Source organism: Sturnus vulgaris, chromosome 1 (genome assembly GCF_052056855.1).
Source record: "Sturnus vulgaris isolate bStuVul1 chromosome 1, bStuVul1.hap1, whole genome shotgun sequence".
Classification (NCBI taxonomy): Eukaryota; Metazoa; Chordata; class Aves; order Passeriformes; family Sturnidae; genus Sturnus; species Sturnus vulgaris.
The window spans coordinates 87,925,389-87,937,654 of NC_142243.1; the positions used below are offsets into that span (position 1 = coordinate 87,925,389).

The 12,266-nt window shown below is 41.8% G+C and overlaps 1 protein-coding gene across 8 annotated transcripts in view; it reads left to right on the top strand.

Moving 5' to 3' along the window:
• The window catches only part of IKZF1 (IKAROS family zinc finger 1), a 69,725-nt gene extending 65,156 nt beyond the window's left edge, over positions 1–4,569 (top strand). For all 8 annotated transcript variants that reach the window (XM_088171289.1, XM_088171311.1, XM_088171329.1 and 5 more), the window contains one exon: positions 74–4,569. In XM_088171289.1, the coding sequence (XP_088027415.1) occupies positions 74–777 (704 nt within the window). In that variant the 3' untranslated portion in view covers positions 778–4,569. The remainder of the gene's footprint in view (positions 1–73) is intronic.
• The last annotated feature ends 7,697 nt before the right edge of the window (positions 4,570–12,266 follow it).

The window sequence follows — 12,266 nt, forward strand, 5'->3', positions numbered from 1 at the left end:
CTACTTCTCTGAGCAGCTGTATTAGAGAACTGTAGCAATCAACCCTCTAACTCCTCACTGCTTTTCACTGCAGGTGACAAATGTTTGCCCGATCTTCCATACGATGCCAGCCTCAACTACGAGAAGGAGAACGAACTCATGCAGACACACGTGATCGACCAGGCCATCAACAACGCCATCAGTTACCTGGGGGCAGAGTCCCTGCGTCCCCTCGTCCAGACACCACCGGGTGGCTCTGAGGTGGTGCCCGTCATCAGCCCCATGTATCAGCTCCACAAACCTCTCGGGGACAATCAGATTCGCTCCAACCTCCCTCAGGACAGTGCGGTGGAAAACTTGTTGCTGCTTTCCAAAGCCAAGTCTGTCTCCTCTGAACGAGATGTCTCTCCCAGCAACAGCTGCCAAGACTCAACAGATACAGAGAGCAATAATGAGGAGCGCAGTGGTTTGATCTACCTGACAAACCACATAGGTGCCCATGCAAGAAATGGCATCTCAATAAAAGAAGAAAACAGGCAATACGATGTCTTGCGAGCGGGTACTGACAATTCCCAGGATGCTTTCAAAGTGATCAGCAGTAATGGGGAGCAAGTAAGGGTTTACAAGTGTGAACACTGTCGAGTCCTTTTCTTGGATCATGTGATGTATACAATCCATATGGGCTGCCACGGGTTCCGTGATCCTTTTGAATGCAACATGTGTGGCTACCACAGCCAGGACAGGTACGAATTCTCTTCCCACATAACTCGAGGGGAGCACCGTTTCCACATGGGTTAAAACACTGGCACAGATCAAGCCTCAACAGCTGCATTACTGGAGCTGTACGAGCCATGACAGCAACAAAACAAAAGTCAGCTGGACAGTAAAAATCACAAGAGAATCAGAAGTTCAGCAATGTTCTCCCACAAGAACAGGGATTTCATTTTCGTAGCATGCATTGCAACTCAGTTTTCTAAAATGAGTTTTTACTGAAAATGTTTGATCACCAAAAACCTTTGGTAATGTAAGTAGAGCTTTTGTAGTCACATAGCTGAAAGCCCTTCCCTGAATTGATGCTTCTTGCAAGCCCCTCTTGCCAGAACTCTTAACCACGTGCAGAATGCTCCACACGACAAGGACACAACAGGCAGCAGTGGCTAGGCTTTCTCTCTCAACACCCTGAGCATAGGGCTCTTCTATGAAATGTGTGGTTTTTTTGATTTCTGGTATTATTTGACTCTTTGGAGAAGATTGATCTCAACTAAAGATGGAGGGACCCATCTCAGATAACTTCATGGACAGCTGGGGTGGATGAGGTCCCCCGCAGCCAGAAGGTTATGAGTTGCGTTGGTGGTAGGAAGTAAACATATCCACCTGCAAGGGTGCTTCTGGTATTGATAGCACAACATGCCTTGTTCGTGTCACTTGGCAGGTGAGCAGGAATGCAAAAGACAGAAGAAACACCCTTGTAATATATTCTGTGAAGTATGAATTGCATTTAATGTATAGAAAAAGGGTATTGTTGGTTCTTCTTTGAAGAATAAATATTTTCTCTTCCTATCCAATAAACCCCCACTTTTTGTTAAGCAACCCCTCATTTCGCTGCATATAAAAGTTACAATGTATTTAATTTTTCTTTCTCTTTAAAGCTTTAGTTATTTAGAAAAGTATGATGTACAGTTGAGAAAGTAGATAGGTATATGTGTGGACAGTCTCCTTAAGCACATTTTTCATCTTTTCAAACTGTCTGGAAAATATCCAAATGTCCCTCTCTTGGATATAAAAAAATCCCATTCTGCTTACACAGAAGATGTCCTCTTGTAAATTTTGTGGCTCTACTCATAAGTGTTGCACTTGATTATTTTTAAAGCACTGAGATTAATTAAACCAGCCAGTCAAAATTTGCAGCCGTCTTATTTTTTCCTGGCATTTGCCATTTAATGAGGGACCAAGGCCCACGAAGGTGTGGAGAGCCTTTACTTCCTATCCAACCAGTCATTTCATTAAGTGTTTTGAGTTACTTTTACTTCAGTGGAACTAATCTTAAGATATAAAAAATGTTGAGTTTTGCAGAATGGAGACCAGAAGCTACAGCACTTTGCAGAAAAGTCCACCAAAATCTTTCTCCGTGGTGGGTTCTGCTGCAGGTACTCTAGCTTCAGTTAGAATCCAAATTTTTATGACAAATAGATTTTAACTCCAAACACATCTGATAAAAAATCTCTTTTTTAAGCTTCTGCTTAGCTTTCTCTTCCAAATATTTCATTTCTCTCCCTGAACACCCTCATGCTTTAAGACTGGGCAAAAATAAAATTTTTGCAGCTGCATAAAAATCTGTCATTGGTGCTGCAGTATGTCCTGGGCAACATTCATAAAAATAACCCATCTTATTAACTTAATATATGAATACTTCCACTCTGAATAAGGAAAGGATATTTTGCAGAAAACGCAGTCAAATACTCAACAAGACTAGCAGTCTTGTCATACATTTTCACATTTTCCATTCACAAGTGCATGCAAGCACACATATTTACTATAAAACAGATTGGATGGGACCATGAACTGCTAGTACCTGGGCCAGTGTGGCCTGATACTACATTTGCAGCTATATTTGATAAACATTTCCTATATAACACATACTATTATAGGCATGTCGAGTTCCTTCTTCTGCTTTCACTTTTGCAGGTGTAGGTCAGGAGCAACAACACTGAAGCTGAGGAAGGACACTGATGAAAAAATGAATCACAAATGTGTGCTTGTACAACCTCAAACCTTGGCTTGAGGTTCATGCCAGCTGTGAGGCACTTGCTTCACTGGACACGTGGGCATGGCAGTGTTTTTACACTGAACATGCAGGAGAGCCTGACAAGGCGGTGGCTTTGTCAGCACAGGTGAATGCTGTGTAGGAATGCCCACAGACCAGTGCATACATCCACAGCAGGGAAAACACACACATTACTAGCACAAGTTATCCCCCAAAAATGAGCAGTGTGAACTATGGAGCCCAGGGTGATCACCTCTGTTCCCACATTAAAACTCAGTTGCCTTGAGGGTGTTTATCGATGCCCTCTACTCCCACACTATAACTCAGCTGAGATGTTACTGCTTTTTACCTTCCAGCCCAAGAGGCTGCACGAGGGGTGGGCACAAGGAATCCCTGGCCACTTTCATGCCCAAGCCATGGTCTCATCATGAATGCCTGCTACATATTCAGCTTCAAGACAGACTGTACCTGGCAACAATGTGTTGCCAAATATTTTGTATAGGAATGATCTGAAAAGGACTTTGTAAGGGGTAACTTATATGGGTGAGTTTCCTTTAATTTTTTACCTTTCTTTAAGTACAGTTGGAATGGGTTCATTTTTCATAGCTGGTAGGGATACATTCAGCTGTTTTTACCCCTCTCTATTTTGATTGATGCCAAATTAGAGGGGACAAAGTAATTTCCAAGCCCTGCTGCAATGTCCTGTGTGAGATCAGACATTGGCTTTACAGAAATGTTCTGCTTTTATTGCTCTTAGAGCTCCTTCCTGTTCTTCTTAGGTATAGGTCACTATGTACCCCATGTCATAATTTTTTTCCACTCTTCATTTTAAGGCTCCCCCAGCTATACAGGGGAGGGGGACAGCAGCTCACTCAAGTGGTTTTGTTTCTTTACTTTTACCAAAAGCCGACACAAGTGAAGCCACGTTCGTGTACCGTGTAAACAATCACAGCTCCAGCAGAGTTCGAGTGTGCCTCAAACACAGCTTTGAAAGGTGATTTCTGATTCCTGGGTAGGTTTGCTACCTTCACCACATCTCTGTGCACACACACATGTCTGAGTCCCTGTGTCTCTCCTCTTGTTGACATGCACATGCCCTCTCTGTGGCTTTGTGTATCATTAATAGTTTATATACATTTGTATGTGTATATATATCTAAAATGGTTTGTATGACATTGATGATGCACTGGCACTCACAGTGGGTTTGTTTCCTGGCTCTGGAGTTTTCTTATTTATACTATAAGAGAATATGTTGATGTTGTATAATAAACAGTACAGTAGTATAAGTAAGTATATTAAGACACAGTGTATCAGGGCATAGTCTAAAGGCAGAGCAAATGGCATTCTCTGTTCACTAAAGGTTTTTTTTAGGTTTCCTGTTTTCCAGTGTTTTTTTTTTTTCTCTTTTGCACAAAATCATCTTCAATTTGTTTAGGAACAAGTGGTTCAGTAATTTTATTTATGAACATATGCAAGGATGGCATGAATATAGGATGTTGTGTCTGTGTGCATTGAAACAAACTGTGCCCTCAGAAAAGTTTAGTGTAATCTTTTTTCTCTTTTTTTGCTATGGTGCAATACCCTGATATGGCTTAGTTGACCTTTAAAAGGAGTAAATATGTGAGTGGTTTTTAAGTTTATATCTGTTTTAAAAAGTAAAAAATAATTGCTTCCCATTCCTTCCCCAGGCACTGCCTTTTCTAATAGAAGAAGTTGTATTTACACCTTTTTTTTTCTCTGTGGTTTTATATTGTAACTTCATTTTCTTTGAGAATATTGTATTTAAAAAAAGCAATTTCATAAAAATTGGAAATGTTATTAAATTATGTCTGCAAACTGAGATGTATCTTTTGAGACAAGAAAACAAGATAAAAACCCCAAGCCCCAGAATATTTTTGTGGCTCTCCTGGTGGGTGAAGGAGGCGTTGGGCACAGCGGGAGGCTCTGTGTCTGTGGGTGGTGTCTGTGTGGGAGGGGACACAGAGTGAGGTGAGGTGCAGGTAGACAGAGCCCCATTGGGAGCCCATCCATGTTGTCCTTGCACCAGGGAGAGTCCACCCGTCAAACTCCGTGGCCAAAAAAAGCCAGGCTGTGTCACCACCCTGCCCTCACCCCCTACTCGAGGCAGCCTTGCCCATTCAGCTCCAGTGAAGATCAGGCCCTGAAGTGGCTGCTGCTATCCCGAGTGTCCCTGCCCATCCCAATCACCCAGGTCCTGCAAGCAGCCGATTTTGAGAAGTGCTTTCCCTCCAGCCTCTCCTCGCACCCTTCCCTCCCACCAGCCAGATGAAGTCATTACAGAACACAATTACTTCTGCATGGAGAGTCATGGTAATTCAAAATAAAACACTGAGAAATTATTTCTACTATTTGCCATAACAAAGGTGATTTCTCTGCGGGTGTCCCTGTTTCCTTTGGATTCTAGCACAGTAAATTTCACATCACATATTTGATGCAAACAAGAATCAGTGTTTTGCTCAGAAAAGGCAACATTTATAAAGTTTCAAAAATATTTCCATTTGTTAAACTGTATTATTATGAACAAAATGAGATTTTAAAAAAATTAACGTCAAAACAAACCCTAATGGTATTGCAATTAACTATTTCATGGGTTCCCAAAATCTAAATTTTCCTTAAGTTCCTTAAGTTTTTGTGGTATAGTTTCATCATAAACTATGACTACATAATATAAGAAGGAACTAACATACTAATTTCTTTGTTCCCCATCATAGCTGGTTCTCAGCAAATGAAACAAACTAAGATTTATGTTTCAGCTGGTGACTTTTCTCTAAAGCAAATATGATCTGTTAAATGATGATGATGATAATAATAATAATAATAATAATGAACACATAAGTAGACCAAATGTAATATTCTCAATCAGTGTTATTAAATCCTTGAGCTAGAGACATCCACAGACTTAAATGCAAGTTTGTACCTAAAAATCTGTTCTGGGTCTCTTATCTATTACATTTCAAAGACTTCCTTCCAATCAACATATTTCTATTTTTTCCTAATCCAATAGCTTGATTAAATTACATCAGAAACTGTGGCAGGTGGCAAGATACAAATTGTCACACAGACAAAACCTACAGCTACCAGGGGTGATTATTTTCAGCCTCCTTCAGGCTTCCCAATCCATACATTGGCATGAAAACACCAAAACAGCATTAACCTGTGCTCAACAAACAATGTTTTTGAAATCAAGAAATATACTAAAAGACACACAAATATTTTAGAGATACCAAAATGATAACTCAGAGCCAGACCTGGAGCACGTGGATCTAATAATGTAACAATTTCCTGGCTTTTTGATACCGTGTGTGTGTGTGTGTATGTCTGTCTGTCTGTCTGTGTGTGTGTGTGTGTGAGAGAGAGAGAGAATCACTCAACATCCTACTTGGGGAAAAGGAGTTAGAAATGCTCCTGACTTTGCCAATACACTGAGCTATTGCACTGCTTTTATCAGCTTATGAGATGGTCAAAAATAAAGGAAAAGCTTTCACTGAAAGCTTCATGTTTCAGCAGCAGCACCAACAATTTTAAATCTGAAAATGTGGCAACTGGAAAATCAGAATATTTGATTTCTGAACAAACTGTTCATGTCTCTCTTGTGGGTCAGATCTCCAGGGCATCCTTCCCTGCCATGGGCCAGCCAGGCTGCGTCCACCAGCACGAAACACAGGAAGCTTCTTGTCTGGAAAGAAAATTATACATGAGAACAAATTCTGGTCAAAATGCATCATGAAAGACAAAAATTCCTCAGACCTGGCCTGTAATAGGCAACAGGAGTCTTAATCTTAACAGGCCATCCATTATCCCAATTTCTGAATTTTGAAGCTTCTTTATTTTGGCCACACAGACTTTGACTTTTCAGGGCTGCTGAAGTCACTGGCAGCAGCAGACATGCAGCATTTCTGAAATCCTGCTTTAATGGCCATAAGATGGTCATGCAGAAAACAGGAAGGACAAAAATTTGTGAAGTTTCGCTGAAAATGGGATAGATGGAAGTGAGAAATCCAAAGCCAGGCTTCAGACAACAGGAGTTAATGACATTTAAACAACAAAAAAAAAAAAGGCTGCACAAGCATGACTGAAACCCCGCTCTTGCCAAATGAACAGATCCCTGTTACAACTGCAGCAAGATTTCTGCTGCATTTACTATTACTTTTTTTTTTTTTTTTTTGTCTTTCCATATAGAGAAAGGTCTCACTGCTTTAAAGCCATCCCAGGACATGGAACAATTCCTGGTTTTATCTGTCCCGACCACACATATGAAACGTGAATGATAGAGGGCAGCTGCTGCTGTTCCTGCCACTGGTGTGGCTGCAAATCACACAAACCAACGCCTTCCTGTCCCTTGGGAGAGAAGTGAAGGTTCTGGTTTATGAGCAGTTAGAGAAGAAAAAAAGAAAAAAGTAGAAAAAAAATCTACACCTTGCAGCAGACAGTGAGCCAGGGGCTGGTGGGGGTGAGGAAGTTAATCAGCCCCAAGCAGGCTGTTCGGGATGAGGCCAAACAGATGGCTCGTCTCCGAAACGGCAAAACGGGAAGCAGATGTGGCCACCGCTTCTCCCCATGCATAACTGGGAACCAGCCGGTTGGTGAGGAACTTTGCATAACAAGGATAATTTGGTATCAAAACTGTCCCTAGAAGTGATCTGAATGGATCTGGGCACAGTTGACAGTTTTCACTTCTTGTTTCCCACTCAAGGTTCAACCAGATTAAATCTTAAATGTGACCCTACTGCTTGCCTGGGGTTGCTCTCAGCTTTCTTCTAGGGAAACCTCTGGTGGGAGTCCTCAGGTCTCCACTGAAGCTTTCAGGGCTAAAACTCTGACCTCTGCTCAGTCAGTTGACATTTTAGTGACCAATTTCAGCACGCTCTGATTTTCAATCTGAAGTCCATAAACTTTTCAACAAGCAGCAGAACAGACCTTGAGCTCATCTCCTCTGTCTGCATGCACCAAAACTCATAGAGCCTGGATACTGGATACCATGAGCCTGGGCTAACATCCCAGAGGATGCTCCAGAGGAGCCTGGCATTCCTTCATGGGGAAAGACCATCTGCCTGGGGGAGCAGGGATAGGAGAGCCTCTGGCTGCAAAGCCTCACCAACTTGTGCCTTTGCACCTGCCAGCCCTGCATGCACTTTACCAAAATAACTGAGAAAATAACCTGAGTATTGAGGGGACACTTTAAAACATAGATGGGATGTGTATTACAAGTAAAAGAGGGGTTTTTCTTTTTCTATTCCTCCCTATTTTTTCTCAAAGGAAATAGTAACGTCAATTTGGCTATAGCTTTTACTTTATAGTGTCCCTGTTGCATTGACAAGGATTAAAAAAACTACAGCCTTAATATGTCATACAAATCAGAAGGGTGATCCACAAAGCTCTTAACATTAAGGGCTGTTCAAATCTGGATTCAAACACTCCAGGTTTATTTCACTGATAGCTGCAGTATGCAAAAATATACCTTTATCACCTTACAGAGATTCTTCATTGTAGCCATGAGACAGAATATAGACCTACTCTCCATCGTGTTGAAGAAAAAGAAGAGGGTTTAAATACTTGCCAAAAACATATTTCTGTTACATTAATTTCACTTTTTTTTTTTTTTTTTTTTTTTTTTTTTTTTAGCAAGCACATAAGTGATTTACTCCCCAAGTCCAGCTCTGGAACATTCACAAACTCTGTATTTTTGCTTTGCATCCAGTCACTTAGTTCCTGGCTAATAATATAGATAATGTTTTATTTGCATAGTCTAGCAAATGCACATGGGAATTGTGCTGAGCACTCACATGTACAGAGGGGGTTTTTGGACTCATTAAGTATTGGTACAAATTAGAATGGTTACTTCTGCTTTGGAAACATCTGTCTTGCCACCCCTCTGTAATCGAGGCTGAGACACCAACCAGTCTTATAAGGTACATTGTAATTATATTATGATAGTTTGATAGTACCTGACAAGAGAATTTCTTCTGCAGGAACTAGGGTGAAGCTAAGTGAGAATACTCAGGCTCTTGAGGAGCACCCAGCACCAACAGACCCTGCAGCTGCTTCTCCCTGAGTCACAGCTCCATCACGTTTAATTGACCTTTAAAGAAAGGTGGAATCCTGATCAGCAGAAAGAGCAGAGGAAGAAAAACTTGAGCGGTTTTAGGAAAACAATGAAATGCATGTATTAATAGAACAAGTCATCTAAAATTAAGCATTTTCAGCAAAATTCCAAAACCCAGGAGAAGGTGACTACAGCCATCTGCCTGAGTTTCATTAACTATTTCTTGATAGCTCGTTGGTCATTGAAGGTAGGAGGAAATGTACCAGAAGTGATAGGCAGACCAGATGGGAAATGAAGGGTAGTAGAAGATTGGGTGGAAAAATTAACATATCAAGTTCAGCAGCAAAGAAATTACTCTCTACCATAAGGGCTATTACCACAGAATTAAGAAAAGCCAAACCCAGTGCATTTCAGGGGGAAAAATATTTCCACTTTTCTTAATGGCTGCGTGCCTATTACAGTGCCTACTATAGTGTGGGAGAGTTGTCCTCTTCTCTTGATTATCCTTAAAACCTGAAATCAATTTCTGGACTAAAACTATTCTCCCATTTGGATCTTAGTGACAACTCCCCACCCTCCACCCCTGCCAAATCCAGGCAGCCCCCACAGATGTTCCCACTACACATTCACACTTCCTTTTTGTTTTCAACACCTGAAAAACAGAGAATTGTGTGGCTTAAGTCCTTTTCAACAATTCCTTTGATGCTGTAATTAATTAAAAAAAAAATTGACTATCTCGTTCTCTGGAGGTACAGAGTTCTGGAGAATATCCATTTTTGTTTCCAGTACAGTAGGTGTGTAGCTCTGTTGACTTCAGGATGAGTGTGTGTCTATGTGCCTAAGATTACAAGTGGAAATTACTTTGAACCAAAAAGTGATATAATTTCTTCCTGTTATCTTATGTTTATTCTATAGTTTCCAAAATTCAAGATACTTGTTCTGAAAGGCTGTAAACAGCAGCACTAGTGTGAAATAACATCCTTCCCATAAAGGGAAATTGAAGTACAAAATGTTCCCTGAATTCCTCATGCAAGCTCGTGCAATAGGTTTTTGACAAAATCAAGATTGGCAGCCAGGTCTCCTAACACTTGTTTTTTCTCCAGCCACAGATTATGCTTCCTCTTTGGTGGACAGTAAACTCAGGAAACCCCACTTGCAGACCCTTGTACTAACAGCTAAGAATTGAAAAAAGGCCACAGGACTAAGAAGTCAGGCTTTACATTACATCAAAGCATGTGTGTGGGCACATGTACTATATGTGTAAATACTACATATCTGTCTAATTCAAAATATTCCATAGTTTATATCTTTTTAACTAGAGCTACCAGTTTTCCTTCCACTTATTTGTTAACAAAAACATCTTAAGTTGTCTAAATTCACTGAAAATTTTGACCAAGACACATAATCTGTTCCATGATTAGTTGTTGAAGTTAGACAGCTTTTGCCTTGCAAATGTCTTTAAATGATGCACAGATAACAAAAGAAAACAATGTTGGGACAGGGCCTCTCTGTCTGGTGCACAGCCCTGTAGGCCCTCTCTCAGTTTTTCTATGGATATGTACTGTTCTCAAATACCTCTTTTATGGTGACCAACTGATTTAAGAAGTTGGGATGCTTTTCTAAGCCTTCAAAAACACAACACAAAATTACCCCTTTTGCCCTCCCAACAATGTCAGGGAAGAAACTTTAAAAAAAAAAAAAACAAAAAAAAAACAACGGCCTATGAGGGCTTTAGTTAGAGGCTCATTTGCAACCGAAAAGATGAGGCTCACCCAAACTTTGCACAAATAGGAACGTGCAAAATAGAAACTTCAGATAAGCTGTGGAAAGAGGGTGGGATTTCCAGAAAATAGGGAAGAACTTGTTACACCCTCCTTGTCTAACTTTGCAGGATCACCACAGCTTCTCTGGAGAAACACTGTGCAGAGGGGGAAAGCGAAGAGCTTTCCTTTTGGTTCTGCTTCTCCTGTATAAACTGCTTGCCTAATTTCCTTTGCAATCAGGGAAATATTCGACTCAAACCCCATCATTTCCACATCTTACTCTGCTTCATGCTTTTGCTACCAAGTCTCGTGCTACTTCCATAATTTTGTGTCATGAATATTGTACCAGGATTCTTCTCCATCCCAGGACTGCCTTAGTGCTAAGCAAGTTAAAGCCTTCAGGGCAGGGGGAAGAGGGAGAGGCTGGAGCCACTCAGCCCCACGGGACGCCCTGACAAGTTTGCTAGCTTGGGGCTAGGAAGGAAATGCATAGAAGAAACAAATGCCAGGAGGTTTGGTGGTGGCAGCAGGGACGTGAAAAGAAATTTATACAAGATAAAAGAAGTATTTGGGGGTGGGGAGGCGTTAAGATACAAAAAATAATTTCTTCAGGAAATTGCACTTCTTGGCTTCTTTAGACAGCCTGCCTCTGCACCAGGAAAACACTGGGAGGGGTGAAGGTAGGTGTAAGAAACACTGGCTTCTGCAGTGAGCTTTCTAAAAAGTTTTGCAGCAGTGATAAGGAAAAAATACAACGTAAAAAATAGTACAATCGTCACATGCAATCAGTGCACAAAAAGCGGGCCTGGAAAGAGCTGCCCCAAAGATGGATATTACAGAGATACCATGTTTTCTTTATGGTAGTCTCATATCAGTTTCAATTTTAATTGCGTATCAGGAGAAAGAAATTAAATAGGGATTTTGGATTGATCTGTGATCATCTCAAAAAAACTACACAGCAAGTTTCTGGACCCCACAGGGTACCTTGGCCTGCTTTGGGCACAAAAATTAAGTAGAGGACCGCAGAGCGCAGCTCTTCCCCGCGTGTCTGTGCAGGACAGCTGTGTTGCACAGGGGTCAGCAGGAGGAGACTCCCGCAGCCACCACCCCCAGCGGGATTTCAGCAGCTCCCAGACCCGCGGGACAGAGGCAGGGAGAAATGTTATCAGCATTTCCCTCCCCTCGGGCGGCTGCTCTTTAATGAACGCTCCCTTGGGAGACGGGAATTGCAGCCGCAGCATCGGGCTTTTCCCCGACCGTCCCCGCTGCCGCTCCGTGACGCTGCCTTTCCAAGGATTGGCAAAGCCGTGCTGTGTGGAAAACCAAATCTGCAGTCCAGAAATGTGCTGGCCCAACACAAGGGATGGCTGAAACAAGCTGCCTGACAAAGAGCGGGCGCTTCCTGTTGTTGGCAGAAAGTGAGACTTCACGCTGTTCCCCCTTGCTTCCTTTAAAAACAGTGCCAGGAATTGATGTAAATTGGCTTCGGAGCATCTGACCCACAAAGCAGGGAAGTGAGAAACTGTAGGACTCAGGGAGACAGAGCAGCATTAGCCACCTGAGTATGTGCGAGGTTTTAATATCCTCCATCAGCGATATTCCCTTCAAACGTGCTCAAGGGGCTGTAGCCTCCAGCTGCTCCAGAGAATTATTTCTCCCGAGAAATCAGTCCAGCGGTTTCTTCAGCCACAAAAGC